This window comes from Procambarus clarkii, chromosome 49, assembly GCF_040958095.1.
Source record: "Procambarus clarkii isolate CNS0578487 chromosome 49, FALCON_Pclarkii_2.0, whole genome shotgun sequence".
Lineage (NCBI taxonomy): Eukaryota > Metazoa > Arthropoda > Malacostraca > Decapoda > Cambaridae > Procambarus > Procambarus clarkii.
This window is the reverse complement of record NC_091198.1, coordinates 16,634,699-16,652,821: the sequence shown is the minus strand read 5'-3', so window position 1 is coordinate 16,652,821 and position 18,123 is coordinate 16,634,699. Positions and strand designations below refer to the sequence as shown.

General features: G+C 38.0%; 1 protein-coding gene across 5 annotated transcripts in view; it reads left to right on the top strand.

Moving 5' to 3' along the window:
- Nucleotides 1-18,123, top strand: part of atos (atossa) — a 121,468-nt gene that overhangs the window by 91,544 nt on the left and 11,801 nt on the right. For 4 of the 5 annotated variants that reach the window (XM_045750253.2, XM_045750254.2, XM_045750256.2 and 1 more), the window contains 7 exons: nucleotides 1,536-1,734; nucleotides 5,059-5,252; nucleotides 7,127-7,352; nucleotides 8,020-8,159; nucleotides 10,218-11,391; nucleotides 11,646-13,246; nucleotides 16,690-17,017. In XM_045750253.2, the coding sequence (XP_045606209.2) occupies nucleotides 1,543-1,734; nucleotides 5,059-5,252; nucleotides 7,127-7,352; nucleotides 8,020-8,159; nucleotides 10,218-11,391; nucleotides 11,646-13,246; nucleotides 16,690-17,017 (3,855 nt within the window). In that variant the 5' untranslated portion in view covers nucleotides 1,536-1,542. The remainder of the gene's footprint in view (nucleotides 1-1,535; nucleotides 1,735-5,058; nucleotides 5,253-7,126; nucleotides 7,353-8,019; nucleotides 8,160-10,217; nucleotides 11,392-11,645; nucleotides 13,247-16,689; nucleotides 17,018-18,123) is intronic. The other variant, XM_045750258.2, reaches the window with a different exon arrangement.

The following is an 18,123-nucleotide window of genomic DNA, read 5'->3' as shown; positions in this document are numbered from 1 at the left end:
GCTCGGACGCTGGACTCTGGTCCGTAACAAGGAAATGTTCCATTGAAGACTGTTTTTCCCTTCTTTGCAACACTTGTCTGTAGTGAGGCATCACATTGTCATTGAAAAGATTAATGCAATGGCCTACTTCAGCTTTCTCTGGGCGAGTCGTTTCATGCTTACCATTCCATTTTCATGCTTACGAATGGTCTCTTGTTTTTCCTCTATGGTCATTCTCACATGTGATTTCTTGCCTTGAACCTTACCACTGGCTTTCTTGGGACAAGATATATAATAACAGCTTTTATGGTCAAATAGCCAAAAATCCGAAAAGAAACTGTAAATCCTTGTGAAGAATTCAGGTGGGATAGTCACTGGGTGCGAGGTAAACGTGCTGGCAAACTGAGGCACGATCGCCGTGCCACCACGCGCTAGGTCGGCCATATGAGCATCAACAAACTCATATCCTGGTTCAAATTTTCCGAACAAATCGAGCTCGTAACCCGAAAAGTTCGTAAACGGAGGTACCACTGTATACTACATCCTCCAAAAGGCCTTTGAGTAGCTGGTTACCGATTCCAAGAATGTGAGCATGTTCGTAAGGCAGGATCTGTTTTCAAATTGTTCGCAATATAAAGGCGCGCATTTTAAAACTAGTCTCAATAATAAAGCAATAACTGAAATTTTAACTTGACAAACCCATATTGTCGATTGTATAAGGTTGTTCACTGAAAGATGGCGAATGAGTCCCTCCCTGAGGATTCTCTCCATGAGCTTGCAGATGTGTGATATCAAGCTGATCAGCCAGTAGTTTCCTGCTGAGCTCTCTGCCTTTTTTGAAAATGGGGGTAACATTTACACATTTCCAATCTATAGGGACTAACCCTTCGTCCAGAGATTTTGTGAAAAGTAGTTTCAGTGGTAGGCAATTCTGCCAGTTCCTTTAAGACTTTGGATTGGATTCCATCCACACCTGGGGCTTTTGAGTCATTATATAATTATGTATGAAACATGTTACCTTTGTCCAGAAAATCATACTTGAGATCCACAAGAAGTAGTGAGTCATAGCTGGCTTGCTGCTGGGCAACCCTCAATTCAAGTTCACGAATCAAACCTAAACCTTGGTCGTCATCAGCTGCCACATTTTACATTATACCATACTGTGATCTTGAAAATAAACCACATGACATTTTATTAAATGTTTGTCAAGTAGCTACATGCTTTGTGGTTGCTTTAATATACTTGTCATTGGCCTTTATTTTTAACAAGTCATTGGCCTGTATTGTATACAATTTTGTTAGTACAATGAATTATTAATTGTTGGTATTTCATGAAGCTGTTGGCTGCATTGAGGGAAATGGAGAGGGAGGTGGGGCTGTTGCACATGGCCCATGTAGCAACTCAATTTAATTATTACTTAAGTGGTATGTTTTGTTATAATGATGAAATGAGTATTTTACTAAAGGGCTGAACTTCATTATTATAATTTTGTAATTGTATAATGCAACTCACCTGGTAAATATGTAAAATAAGCTAATAAGCTCATTGTGTTTCAGCAGGGAGATGAGGTCGAGTAGTGTGGAGGAAGCCGGGGGTCATGGTTCTGGTGACCCCTGGGAGGTTTTCACAGCCCTGGCCATCCTTGTGGTAGAGGGACGGACCCCGGGAGGGGAGAGGGGTTATCACGCAGGACCCCACTGCCCTCTTCCACATCAGCTCCAGCACAAGCACTCGTGTCAACCCAATGATCATATGGCAAGTACCTTTTAGTTGTTGTTTATGAAAGTAGCCCATCTTTGACACAGGCTGGATGGAAGAAAACAACTTTTAGTGAGAGGAAAACTGTTGATTATTAAATAGTATTTATGTACAATTTAGACATTAAAGGTGATTTAACATAATTTTTAACTGTAAAAGTTTTAAAATGTTTGTTTTATGAAGCACAGTATCAAAATTGTTTGCAGAATTGTATTCACAAACAATAATAAATTGACTGCATACTAGTGCTGATGCTGGCACTCGTAATTACAATGATAGTAATTTTAAGCATCTATGACTATGCATCATTAAGTTGGTTGTCATTACTGTATACAGTGTACAAAATGTTTAATTCCTACTAATTATTTTCATCATGGCAATGATGACAACCATTTAAATCTATAAAAATCAAATGGGCATACATACATACATTGGTGTATACCAAATAAAAATACAGCAATTAAAAATATGTTGAAGGTTTTAAAGTATAGTATCCGTATTGTATTCAAATCACTATTTAACGCAAGTTGTCAATGTGGTTAGCTGCAATTGATGAACTTTAGTGCAGCTCACGTGTAACTAAAATCAGTACCTTTCCTTACATTATTAAGACATTTAAAAGTAACTAACAACTTAATGCAGGGATCTTCAAACTCGAGCATAAAGCTAAATCCATGCAGATACTGTACCTATATAATAATTTTTTTCTGTAATATGGCACTAACATTCATGTACCAAATGTTAAAGTGACTAGGAGGCATGGGACAACGTTGATCCTTGAAATCGCCACCAAGCGAACTACCTCAAGATTAGACTAGAATTTAACTGAGGGGAAACTATTTTCATGCAAAAGTGCAAATCTTTTCAATCGTACATTTACAGTTGGGCATTATTAAGCATAGTGTTTTCAGTTATGATAGCAAATGTTATACAGCAGTATTATTTTGTCTGACCAGATAAAAAGTGTGCATGGGTAGCACATACTGTGTTCAGAAAAATAACTGCCACAATGTTATTAATGATTTAGAGGTGATGACACTTCTAGGATCGGATGAACTGCAATTAATCCAGTTATGTCACTGGTAACTGTTACAGGCCCGTCTAATAATGCTTGAGAATAGCACAATATCCCACTAAATTCCCCACTCCATACATTGGCACAGAAAGTGAGGATAATGATAATGGGGACTGCCTAATCTCCAGTCTATTTACAAGCCTGCACATACACGTAAACAAAGGTAATCACACAGATACAAGTACACCACGTGTCTCGCTCTGAAGGACACAGACACGGGTCAAGAATTATCTATGAACTGCAATATTAAGTCTCATGCACTGGGACAACTAACAATAAAAGACTATTCACTTTTCACTTAATATACAACACAATTAAAAAGCCTGTGTCCTACTTAACAGTAACCACTTAACCTAATAGCCACACCGGCTAGATGAGATCTTTCTACCATCCTCCACCTTGTGCCTGGAACAGCTGAGGCTACGGGAGAGGTGCTCCCTCCTTATATGGAGACAGGTACTGTGTTCGAACATGAAAATGCGTTTGGACACCGGTCTATTTATTAACTACTTGGCCATCTTAGTCATTGGCTTAGAACTGTTAAGCAGCTCTAAGCTGGTAATTAATGGTACAATAATAACAGCAAAGGAATAAGTCATACTCATTACATTTATAATTAACATTGAACACCAAAATGCTTTCTTACAGAGCTGAGTGGTAGGCCTGTTGGCAAACTAGTTCCCTGCCAAATGTATGATAAGGCATTAGTCATTTCTCTACCTTACATTACTAAATAGCCATACTCTTACAATGGGTGGCAAAATGAATGAATAATTACTTGCAATAGTTTCCTTACTGAAACTAATAGGTACATCATTTACTTTACAATTAACCTGAGGTGTAAAACAGTATGGCCACTGCCGCCATTAGGGCAGTGTTCCTTGTACTTGTGAATATAATCCCCTTATGCCAACCTTACATTAGAAGGTTGAAACATATTTGGCCTAAAACTGCTATCAATAAGCTATTACTATATGAATCCAGATTTCTGTTAACATCTCTCTGGTTCCAGCAATTTCAAACATATTATTGGTACATTTCCACTAATTACTTCCCATTTTCCTTGGGTTGATACTCGCTTATCCCGACCTCAGGTCATGGCGCTTAAGCCGCTTAAAATACCATCTCGCACCACTGGCTATGCTCAGCGTGTCTTTACACAAGTAAACCCATACCACACACTAACAACCATACCATTCACTAACCACACCACACCCATACTACTAAAAACACACATAATCATACTAGTTAACATAATAAGGCAATGCTTAACATCTTCATTTCTTCTTAATTTCTAATCTACCTCTAATAAAAAGTTACTAGTCAGTTCTAACTGATTTGTAACAGTAAAAAATGTTGTTGGCCAGCTGTTGTTGATGTGGCTGCTGCTATAGTACCCTATATTGGTATTGTCTAATATAGTAATTAATGTGCTGTATTCTCCAAAATAATGTATAGTACAGTATATAATAAAAATGCTTAGCACTATTTTTTATTTGAAATAAATACAGTATTTACTGTGATCACTGTGCAACAGGACGTCTTGCACTTAGATTTAATGAAAAAGGAGGAAGATTATTGTACTTTAAAAAAGCATAAGAGCAGAAAAATGGATATTAGGATGCAGATATAAAAGTACAAGGTAAGGGAAGGTAATTATGCGTAGTGCTAAACCATTATAACTATATAACACTTCGAAGGGATATGGAGGGGGATAAGGATTTGGGATAGGAGCAAGGGAAGGCATGATACCAACCACTTGGACATTTGGGGATTGAATGCAGACCTGCAAGAAACAAGGCAGTAAAACAGACATTGACCATATTATGAAATTTGTGCAAGCATTCCCCCTCTCTCCCCCCCCCCCCCCCCCCAAGGATGTACAAATTAGGGCAACACCTTTACTACTACCATGGCAATGCTGAACAGTACTACCATTGATTACATAAGCAAACAGTTCTTGCTGTAAATTTACTGTACTGAAATTCATAACTTTTTCTTGATTATGATGAGTGAATTATTGGATCACTAAGGTTGACTTAGAGCAAATGTAAAGTAACAAATTTCTTAATTTTAAATGCCAGGTACTGTACAGATGTTTGTAATAGAGAGAAACTTAAGAGACGTAAACAAATAACTGTGTACAAACACTTACGTTAATTCTATTTATTAATACTGTAGTAATAAAGATAATTGATAGTGTAAGAATTTAATTTATTAATATTTACATTTTTTTTTACTTATAGTGTATGCAAGCTGGAGCATTGATGCGTCAGTTGCGTGTGATGTGGGGTGTTGGTGTAGGAGTGAGCCTAGAAGTGTTGGTCGCTGCCGAGTGTGAGCACGGAGCAGCTCTTGCCACAACTCTCGACACTACAACAGCTCCCTCTCAAAACCTTCGGTTGATTGAACAGTGGAACTTCACTATCTATGATCGCAGGTATTGCAGGCAGTTGGCATATAAACCCTAATTAATAATGCTTGCAGAGTAAGTAACTTGAGTGTACAAATTTGACAATTTGTAAACCTCAATATGGTCATCTGAATATAAAACTATATCTTGACCCTTTGTCTGTGGGGTAAATACACATAACCCTCTTGGCGATATATTTTGTCATAACTTGCCTTTATTATTTTTTTAAATTCTATATTCCATCTTTAATATTGTCTTAGATTGTGTAATTGCAAACATTTAGCAATACTTGCTTCCTCATCTTAGTGCAAAAAAAGTTAGTGTTAATTGGCTTCAAAATTCAAGACGGCCAAAGTTTGATACTAGCTCATAAATGGATCCTTGGCAATGAAGTAGCTGGGTAAGCTAGAGCAACCTTAAATCAGGTACTGCACTGTCTATGCTTGATAATCAAAATTATATGGGCCTGCCCTAATTCATGTTAGTTGGACATTTGAATTTGCCAAATTTCTTTACTGGGAATGTTAAAAAATTAAAACATTTAGAATTTTCATTTGGCAGAAATCTGTGCAATCTAATTTGTTCGGTATAGAGAGAAAAAAAAAAAAAAAAATATATGGATTACTTGGAGATGCATGTTACCAGAATTTTGAATTACCAAGCTCGTACAATACACTATTGGATACAAATAACAAATTAAAAAAAAAAAACTACTACTGTGCTGTAATTGACAAGGGCCAATACCACTGTGGGCATTCTTGGCAAAGCAATTGATGTACTGTACAGTATAGCAATGACTGGACCATTTAATCACTACCCAGAGCCATCTAATGGTTCGTACTTCCCCTTGAGGTTATCTTGACGATTTCGGGGCTTAGCGTCCCCGCGGCCCGGTCCTCGACCTGACCTTCTTTTTGTTACACACCCCCAGGATGCAGCCCGTAGCAGCTGTCTAGCTCCCAGGTACCTGTTTACTGCTAGATGAACAGGGGCAACAGGGTGAAAAACTCTGCGCATTTGTTTCCGCCGCCCACTGGGGATTGAACCCGGAACCTCAGGACTATGAATCTGAAGCGCTGTCCACTCAGTTGTTAGGCCCCCTGATTGTAAATTATATAAAAAGTTGCTAACAATACAGCACAGTTATATCAGACATGTTGGTAAGAGTTACCATAACAATTAACAATTTTGTCAAATTAAAAAATATAAAAAGTGGAATTGCAGAGTCTTTAACAAACTTGTTTACAAAATAGTGGTAAATATAATGATATATAATTATGAGTACCATTTATTATTTGTTTACCTATATATTTAAGATTCTACAATATCTTTAAATAATGATCCCAATGCAGTACAGTACTTTTAGATTATGTTAATTTGCCTTTGATGGTTACCACCTCAAACAAGCACTGCATATTTAAAGATATTGAGGAAGAGGAGTTTTTAGTATTACTTTGGCATTGGTAAAATTGTTAGTGTTTAAACTTGCAAATATGTTGTTTTGGTTACTAGTGTTGCCAAAGAATTTTCCATTTTGCATGCAGTATTTGGGATGATAAAGGCATGAAAACATTTTGGTTCAGTGCACTCTAGTATTTTTTTTATTTGTATTACTGGTAATTTTTGTTAGTTACCAATTGAATTATTCTCTCGTTATATCTCATAGTTGTTAACTGTGTTTTGTACATGTTGGCTCCAGATTTGTGTGCAACAATATAAAAAAAGACCAGTAAAATGCTGCTGCTATAATAAAAAATCTGTATTTAATACAGTAGAACATTATTATTGTTTATATATTTTATTCTTTAATGTTACTGTATTTACAAGTCTGCAGGTGTATATATAGTCAACCAAATGGTGGTGGCGAGCTTTTCAAAGAGCTGTAAACTTTTTCCTTTCAGGCTTGTAGAAGCAACAGCAACTGGTTGGTCGCTGATGGCAGCTGTCCGCTCCTTCTTGCACTTCTCACAACTGTCTGCTTGGCTGAGTGTTTCTAGGGGCTGCCGCCCTCCCAACGTGTTGTACCGTCTCACAGTAACATCACCAGTTTTTTGTTCCAAATTTACAGAAGAGGCAGAAGAGCATGTATTTCCACTTGCATACATGGGCCAGGACACTTCTATTAAAGTAAGGATCTTGTGCATGTCATTTGTTCTCTCCTTCCACATATTTCAATAAATGTCATTGACATTTCCCAAATGTGCTTCTAGACTTTATGCAATGTGTTGGTTTGCTAACCATCTCTCTGATCCTTTTCATGTGACCTTTGTTTAATTTCTAAAATTTCTCATGTAGCCCTATTGTCACCCCCTCTATCATAAAGCATTTCACAGAGCCTACTTCAGTACCCAGTACCAAATACTGCATTTGATTTTCCGCCATTCTACTGCTTCCATAGAAGCGGGAGGATGCCACTGGCTTGCACCACTGGATTGACTGGGCAAGTGTTAGATCTGACCATATACCTGTCATTCAGCTGCTAACAATTCCTTCATGTTAATATTTTCCCCAGACCCAAAAATGGAAACAATTGGGGAACATAATCCTTCTTCTTAGTTTGAGTTTGTAATTGAATAATAATGAATTGGTTTAGATTTAATATTAAAAGTACTGTAGAACAAGGCACGTCGAGATCCTCTCTGATGTAGGCTCGAACCCTCGTCATGGCCCTTGTGGATTTGTTCATTTGATGCATCGCACTATTGTGATTTCTGCGTGTCATTTGTTCATTTAAAAGAACTGTATTTAAAACCTGTTATTGTGCCTACTTGAATACAATTGCATTAAATTGTAGGTGGCAGTACGATCCCTTCCCCGCAGCGACAAGGTTCCAGTAGTTGTGTGTAATGAACCGCATGAAGAGGAGGACGAGGTTGATGCCTTGCTGTTGGAAGGCTCTTCTGGAAATTCTCAAAATAAAACAGAGTTGGGCAAGTAAGTGGAAATGCAAATTTTTACCTTTTCAAAGTACTGTACCGTGGAGGTAAAATAAAATTACCGGTGTGCATTGTTGTAGGTAATTAGCCATTTAGTAGTAGGATTCAAGGCAATGGTTGGTATTGTTAAACAATAATAGTAATGTTTTAAAGACATTTGACAAAGGGATTTAAAGGGATTTGGTAAAAAATATTTGTACGGATTTGACAAAGCATGTCTGTAGCAGACAGAAGTTGTTGGCACGGAAAAGATGAGAAAAAAGTTTGAGAGTGAAGGCATGTAGTTATTTTTCCAGAAGGCACATAAAAGGTAGAAAATACCCAGTAGATTAAATATGGTAGGAAAGGTAGCTGTAGTGATGCAGCCTACTAGGAAAACCAAGTGGCAACTAACACTAAAATTAATAGCAATTAGATTGTATAATGATAATTTGAATAGATGAAACTAATAGGATTTGACTGAAGAGGATCAAACTATTATGTATTAGCGATAAAACCTACCATTAATGTATGACTTGCTGTAAATATATAGCTCTTGAAATAGCACTCTCTGTAACTAGCTGACATTGTAACTATAAGGTGTGAAGGATAGATGAAATTGTTTTTGTAATAATCTAAGATGAGGTCTGATAAGGATCTTTTGTCCTCTATAATGCTTTTTGTGCTACCGCTCACAGTATGAGTATGGGGTGCACAATAAACTAGCCGCCTCCGGCGGCAACAATCAAGGGTCATATGGATATCTATAGCATTTAATCTCTTTGAAAAATGTGAGGATAGCTATGTATGGGAAAAAGGTTAAAGATAACAAGCAAATGAAGTGAAAGAATAAAGCACATTTATTATACACAAGTACTGTATCTACATGTTTTGTTCACCATAATTGTACAACTAAGCTGGTATGGTGTCCAGCATAGTGGCCACTATACATTGCATGACGGGTCACACAGTAGCCAGCAGACGACGGCACCTCACTTGCCAAAATGGCTCTGCCTAGCATACTGTTTGTGCTGTTATTACACTACATTCACACGTATAAAAGTATCTACATTTGTGTTCACCATAATGACTTGTCATATAAAGGAACAAAAGTCGTTTCAAGATTCTTAGATGGACCAAACAATGGTAGTGTGTTGTGGCTAGTGCTGTGAATATCTTGAACAGCATTATGTTCAATATCTGAACATTGTACACTCTTCATCACAGTCAAGCTCTTCTGTAATACTATCTTCGCTAAATAATAGCAGTCACATAGATATTTTAACACTTAAAGGTGATGCTGTGGTCACAAGCTAAACAGCAGTGCTGTTAGCTCATCCTGCATGCACCAGCCTTGATTGCTCACTCAGTACTGATGCTCTCACACCCAGGAATGTTGGCCATGATTTTTTTTTTAAATGGTGGCTGTTTACTAGAGCCCTGAGGAAGCTGATGTGAACCCCGTGTAGCTGCGGTACATTTAAATATTACGCGGTACTGTACTTTAAAGTGTGTATATACGATGTGCACCGATCAGGCAATTAGACCAAAATTGTATATATACAACTTGCGCTGTTAAAGGGTTAAGCACATTAGCTAGAGGGTGGGGGGATGCCAGAAATATCATGGCAAAAGTTTTTTGTTTAGCTTGGCTCTGTTAGCAGATTTGTTTACAGAGTTAATGTTGTGGCAAACCTTTGGACCTTTTCATGACACCGCTTGGATTTTTACTGTAGATATAACAGAAAATCAGTTTATTCTAGGAGCTCCTATTTAGATGCATAGTAGTTTTGTACTGCTCAATATATATATCTGCAACAATTGGTTCTGATCTACATACTGTAGCTTATAACAAGTTTAAGAAATGTTACCTTGATTTCGTGAATTTCAGAGGACCAGGCCTGACTGTGGCAATGCAATGGGCTACTGGTGAAGACTTTAGGAGGAACGGTTTGGGGAGGGGTTACTATTGCAAGGGATTTCGGGAATTTGAGGTTCAACTGCTGGGTTAATGTACAGTATTTTCAAACATCTTTTGGATTTGTGAAATTTGGTTAACTACCTGTAAATTTTTTAGGTGTGAAGACGACTTAAGGAGAAGCATTATGAAGGCAAGATTAGCAGAGAACACGCGTATTAGTCGCAGCGAGTCCCCAGATACACAGCTCGGTGAATCTCTCTTGGATCCCCCAAATTCCCTTACTCGCTTCCCTCGTCGTTATCAGTCACCTTCACGATCAGGCTCACCGTCTTTGGAAACTCCTGAACATCTCATTTGTCGTCATAGACCACCAGCTCCCCAGATTAACAAACCTCCAGATATCGGCATGATGCTAGGACCAGCTGCACCTTCTCACCCATTTTCTTGGACCCAGGCACGGTACCCAATAACACCAGTTGTTCACCAAGCACCGGTGGATTCACTGTGTTCACCGAATGCAGAAGCAATACATCTTCAACAACATCCTCATCAATTACAGCACAACCCGTACAGATTTGACTTCTCAGGGCCATACCAACAATATCGAAGACCACAGTTTATTTACAATCGTCCACAAATGTGCTGGTCACATGTTCAGCAAGTAATGCCACAGAAACCTCGGCATGTTACACCCCATCCACAACGAACTCATCTTTCTGTAAATCCTTGCAGCTATGACCAGCATCAAAAGCCACCAAGTCAGATTTCTCCACGAGGTGGGAAATACCAACATTATCCTGAATACCAAGTGCAAGAGCAGCATGAATATCATAATCCTGCTGGAGAATACCCAGAGCTTTCAACCATTTATAAAGATGGAAGACCTGTTGGAGAATACCAGGAGTGTGATCCATATGTAAGGCTAAGAACTAGGGGCAAATATCTTGAAATTGGCGCTGGTTGTCAAGATTTTAATGGAGGCCGTGATCAAGGCTTGAAACGACGAGGAGAACATCCTAGCGAGTGGGAATGTCAAACGGATCATCAGCACAGCAAGAGAGAATATTTTAAACAGTTTCAATCCGAAAATGACCCTTGTACAAGCGGCAACAAAATGGGAAGTGAAATGTGTAGCACACGAGTGAAGCAGAGCAATGTGATGCCACCTGTAGGGAAACAGACACAGGAAGGTACAGACTTTCCGAGGGTGATGGATGACCAGCTTAGACCGTGTTGCTCATATACTGGAAAACACTTGTGCTCCAGTCTTGAGGACTTGTCTGAAGTAGGCAGAAGAGAGGAGTCTAAATCTACACAATGTCGGTCAAAGGTAAGGTTGTGCTGTTTAGATTTTACATATATAAATATGCAATGATTCCATCTAGATTGATCAGTGTTCAGTTGTGTGTTTGTTTTACATATTCACATATTATTCCTTATTGTTTAAAATACATAATTTTATTTTTAGTTTTTCTTAAACATTTCTCTGTAATTGTAATGTCTCAAATATTTTGATTTGTATTTGTATGTATTTAAATACTGTGTAAATAATTCAGTATAGTAATCTGTGTAAATGTTTTTAAGGATTTAAATCAAGAACTGAAGAAAAGAGGTGATGTTGGCCCAAGCCACTTGCTTCGCAGCAAGTTTAATTTTGAGTTAACTCCTAAAGAAACTATGGAAATTCTTAGTGTTCTCAGGCAACCAGCTCCTGTACCACCTCTACGGATAGACTGTCATAGGAATAAATCTAACGCCGAATCTCCAAGAAGTTCTTGTGAAACCAAAAAATTGTCACATTATCAGGAAGGTGGTCACATTAGCAATAAATCCTGGGAAGAAAAAGAAATTGATGTAAAATATTTAACCGATAGAGAAAAGAAATTGGAAGGGAGATATTGGAAAGAGGGCAAATTCTCACCCTTTCATACGAAGGAACAAGGTAAAAGTAATTACAAGCTTGAGGAAAATGCACAGAAGACAGTCGACACATCTTGGAGCAAATGTAAAGATAATGTGGGACCAAAAACCCCATCTTCTGACTTTCATGGCAATGTAAGGTGCCATAAAGAAAATTGGGACAAAGATGTCCAGGAGTTAACCTCTAGTCCTGAAAACTTGTTTCTTGAAGCTATAACTCGTAGTGGTGAGAAACATTGTGATATTTCTAGTTGTAAGACATTAGTTGATAGAAGTGAATTATATCGGACCAGAGTTTGTAGTGATGTAAGTAAGGAATCTTGTGATAATAGTAGTGCGGATGTATACAGTGAACAGGTTACAGATTCAAAAAATGTTTGTGGGCAAAGTGTGCAATCATTTTTAACTTCAAGTCAATCTAGATGCATTGAAGCAAAGAAAATCACGCTTAAGACAAGTTTCTTTACTGCCAATAGTGAACCCACCCAGCCTGTTACCTCCCAGCCCCAGAAGCAAACTTCACAAACTTTGGTTAAGAGCCCATTTAGTGCAGTTTTATCAAGCATCCAAAAAGAGTACAGTCAGGTTTTGGAAGAAGAAAGTCATGGTCAGGATTCGGTAAAGTTAAAATGTTTAAAAGAAAAAGAAACGGTAAAAAGGGCATTACAGTTTGAAGAGGGAAGATCTGTTGATTCAGTTGAAGTTAAAAATCTGGAGAACAAATTATCAAATGGCAGTCATTTCGATGAAAATTTACCTTCGGAAATAGCTAGGCAAACGGTTCTAAAAGATAAAAATAACGATGCTAGTAGAAGTGTTCGGGATAACCGCGAAGGATTTTTAAAGAGTACAAGTTTGCTCAAACACCTTATGACTAAAATTCATCATCCAGCTCAGGATAACACTCAGGATAATAAACCACAAAACTATGGGGATGATATGGAATGGAGTGAAGGGTCAGAACAAGGAAGACATGAAAAGCGTGACATATGCGAAATGGATGTCCAGGAGGAGAGTGCCCATATTATTCAACTTCGAGACCTGAATCATGATGATGATGAAGTGGAAAAAATATGTAATGGAAAGGGAGTTCCTATCCCATCAGCCAGTGAAAAAGCTCAGTTCAGACGATCTTTGGATTCTGCAACTAATATGGTGTTTCACAGCAAGACGGGACTGCCTCTGACGTCTTCCCCAGCACCTCTCCGGAAAGGAAAACGTTTTGACTACGATTCGAGTCTGAATAGTGTTGCTGCTATTAAAAGGTGAGTTTGAGTCGTCTTTAACTGATAATTGGCACCTGATCTCTCTCTCTTCTTTAGAAAGAAAACTCGTTATTGAGTGAACAACCTTGTAGAATCTAAAAATAAATATATGTGTATATATATATATATATACGTATATATATATATACAGTATATAATATATATATATATATATATGTATATATATACAGTATATGTATATATATATGTGTATATGTATATGTATACTGTATATATATGTATATATAATATTTTTTTGACTATCTTTAAAATTTAGATATTTCCAGGAACTTTGAAATATTTGACCAAGAATTTATTGTCGGTATAAGTAACACTGTGCCTGTCTTGTTCGTTCCTTTGTTTACCTCCCTCGCCTTGTAATGGCTTGGCGCTTTCCCGATAGTCCCCTCCCTTGCTCCCTTTGACCCAGGATAACTTGTTATACTGTTCCAGGGAGTAGTTTTGGAGAGTATTTTTTTGAAGTTGGCAGACTTGTGCTTCACATGACTTGCATGCCCCATAATGATTTCATGTATGCTGTTACATCTTCGCTTCTCTTCAAATATTTGAACTTCTAATGACACACAGTATTCCTATCCCGCTTCATCCAGTGCGGTACTTTTTGTTTATATAGCATAAATTAATGCATGGTTTATCACAAATTATTTTGCTTAGAATATTGCTGAACCAAATATCTACCAAATATTTAAGAGATTGCACAGCACAGATTTTGGCGACTTTGAAGAGATCTTGGTGCGCATGACACAGACCTTGACCCTTGTCACACTACAGCCCACCGACATCTGTGCCAGATGGTTTTGCAGACTGAATTTTGCTCTTTAACACAAGTATTCTCTGGAAAATTGAAAATTTATATTTTTGTCAGATTCCCAGTGGATCCCAATCATACACCATATAAAATGTTCTTTAACCCTCAAACCGCTAGGGTCCCAAATGGAATTCACACCCACAGGCGCAACAAAAAAAAAAAAACCAAAAAATTCTTTAGTCTTATAGAAGTGTTCATATTTGTTTCCTGATCACGGAAAAAATAACAAAAAAATCGTAGGTGGCATATTTTAGCCGAAATAGGGTAGGGAAGTGTGGCTAAAAAGGGGCGTTGGCAGAGCCTTCGCCAGACGAGGTCTGCTCCGCCCGAGCTGTCAGACGGCAGTTGCCACAAATATATTATTACCTAATTATTTCAATGTCTCCTGATTGATTTTTTCTTAATTTTTTTGCAGTAATATTATTCCATACAGTGAATTGTGGTATATTTATATTATAAAATGTGTGAACCATCGCTGTACTCAAAATTATGGTGTGCATATTAGTGATTCAATTATTATGTTCATAAAACAATAAACAAATAGTTTTGCTGTTGTTACACTATATACACAGGTTATATATAAGTATTTGCATGTTTTGTACACCATAACGAACTACTAAGTTGGTCTTGTGAGTCAAAAAGCAACGAGGAGTGAAAAACCAAACGCCAGCGAGCCACTCACTGCCACTCCCTCCCTCAACACCACCTCACTCACCCTCATTCACCTCCCACAATACTCTTTCTGTATTTATTCACTATACACAGACGTTATATATACGTATTTACATGTTTTGTTCACCATAACTGTACATCTAAGCTTGTATGGTGAGTAAATGCCATAAGACGTAGCTACTCACACAGTCAGCTGATTGGCGGCCGCCCTCAAGGCCAGACGCACTAATTGTCCTCCAACAATATTGTTTGTGGTGTTATTATGCTATATACACACATTATATATAAGTATCTACCTGTTTTATTCACCATACCTGAACAAATAAGCTGGTATGGTGCCCAAAGACCATAGTGGCCATCAATAAACACCATGCCAAGTCGTGCAGACGATGCTCCTCCCTCGCCAAAATGGCAGCTCCCAACCTACTCCTCTCGCTGTTATCACACTCTATACACACGTTATATATAAGTATCTACATTTGTGTTCACCATATCGAACCACTAAGCTGGTATGCTGAGTGCAGTCAATAAATGATGGCCACACACAGTCAAAAGATGACGCCACAACCCTCCCTCCACTGCCTTACTCCTCCCTCCATGGAGCACAGCGCTAAATATCACCACAATCCTGCTATTATCAGTATCCTGGTCAGTTTTATCACAGTCAGAGGGCTTCAGTAATACTATCACTGCTAAATAATAGCAGTATCATTTATATTATGGTATTTGTAGGCGATGCTGTGGTCACAAGCTGAACAGCGGTGCTGTGAGCTCGTGCTGCGTGCGCCAGCCTTGGTGGCTTGCTCAATACTGACGCTGTAACACCCAAGAATGTTGGCCTGGATTTTTTTTCTAGGTGGCATCTGGCAACTATTGGTCGTGGCTGTACTATAGCTGCCCCTATCCCAGGCGGGGCGTTTAAATTATAGCGCTAGACACGAAATCATATATAAATGATGTGCGCGGTTTCGGTTTTGTCACTGATATCATTTATATATGATATGCGCGGTTTGAGGGTTAATTATGCGTTACAATGCTACCTGGTACTGTGGGCAGATAATGTCAATGTTGACATATGTTCATGTTTTTTTTTATTGTAGACTGTGATTATATTTATGGCACTGAAATGTTCACAAAGAATTGGCCTAATGTACAGTTCAAAGAAAATAACTTTTGGTATATTTCACAATTTAATTTCATAATGTTATTCAATAAAATTTTGAAATCTTATTTTTATATATTGTGAACCAGGCATGTGTAAATTGTTGCAGTGTTGCTGCAAATGTTTGTAATAATTTTATGTGCAGCCTACTGAATGAGCTTCAATGAATGTTGCAGCCTGCGGGTATTTGAATGAGAGCCTCGGATACTTGGGTCAGACCACGGTGTTAAATATGTGCACGCAATTGACACACGAGGTGCGCACACATGTAATCAGACACGTGTGCGTATTTGTTTACCGAACAGAAATGTACATGCACACACAATCTCACATCAACACATGTTCACAAACATCTACATGAATATGTGCTTGCATTCATACAGTATCGGTTTTTTAGCTATTTTCAAGATTTTTACCGAGAAATAGTATTTTACGGCTTTATATTTGTATGTGCCAAATTGACTTAAGATTAGTAATACCTATTGCACACGGTTGATTAATGTTTGCTATAGTAATAGCAGCCTATGGCTTGTGCTTTAGTTTGCCATTTATTTGTTTTGACATAGTTTAGTATAGTTTCATTCTTATAGTTTTGTTTAATGGTGGGGGAGGAAAGAATTGTCATTAGCTTACCTCAAATGATTTCAGTCAGTTTGGCACGAACTTCATGACTTTGATGTACCATCATATTAGCTTTGCATGTATTATCCCACTTCATCTAGTCTTTGGAGAAATGCAACTCTCCTTTACTTGACTGATCCTTTAAAAAAACAATTGTAGATCGACATCGTTCCACTGCAGCGCGTTGTATACCTGTGATAACGAGGAGGAAGAAGTCTACACTGTTGAGACACACTCAGCTTGCATCGACACCAGCAAATCGACACAGCTATCGATATCGGCTCCAGCCACTGTTACGTGTTCCAACCTCCTAGGCAGCTTTGAGGAGTGTGTGTTAAATGGGCGTCTTGAACCTGTATCCACAGTACAGGGCTTCACTGCGGAGATAGCAGCCTCGGGAGCCTTCTGTCCTAAGCGCACTACCAAGCCTGTTACTGTCTTCTTCTATACCTTATGTGATAATGACCAGATCTCATCTCCGTATATGGTAAGGAAACTATATTTTGTATATTCTCATTTCCCACTTTTCATGGGGTAGGAGTGATACATCAGCTATACAGTAATAAAAAAGTTGACTAACGTTAATTTAACTCTTCCACTGTGCATACTTGTGTATATATATATATAATCAATCTCAAATTATACACTATTGTTATCAGATAGCTGATAATAATAGCAACATTATGCCTAGAATTATAGACATATTAGTATATCGTGGCAGTTTTGCATAGTTTGCTGGTAGTATGTGTGTCCCCTTCGTAACAACAATGCTCTTTGAATTTCATTACTATTAACAGGTGTGCAGCAGAGAGATTAAAGTTATACATTTTTAATAATAAAACATTAATAATATATGTAACATTAATTTGTTATACTGTTCTTGCTAAAGATAGTGTTTTCAAGAGGAAGAAAGACTATTATGGATTTCAAGAAGGAAATTATAGCAAAGCATGAGTGTGGTGTCTGTGTGATTGATCTCACAAGGAAGTATGGCAGGTCCTCATCAACAATTTACACCATTAGTAAGGGAATGAGGAGGTAAGGGAGGATGCTGCCTCTTCCACTGAGATCAGGGAAGTGTTTGGAATGTTTGAAAAGGTGAACGCATTCTTGGAAAAGCTGCCCTGATAAAGCAGTGACAACCCAGTGTGTGAAAATGTTTAATTAATTTATCACTTTGTGATAACACTTTATGAAAGTGTTATCACTTTCGCAGGTATATGTCGCTTGAACGTAGCACACTTTTTTTTATCTTGAATGCACCCAAACATTGTGCTCAAGCGTCATTTGAGCAAATATTTCTTTAAAATCCAATTCTTATCCGATCGACTTGGGGATTGTATACATGTTTGTCATGAAATTTCCGTTTTCTTTAATACCCACATTGCCTATTTGAGAAAACGGCATTGTATTGTATCTTCGTGGTAAGACTATTATATTGTTGACACAACGAGTATAATCAACGTAGTTTTTTATTTGGTGCTGGTCTAACGCATCCTTGTGTGACATTTGAAATGAAATTTGGGTGAAATTCCCAAGAAGAGAGAGAGCGCCTGACTCAGAGGTGGATTCTCCTTCCACACCATAACCCCT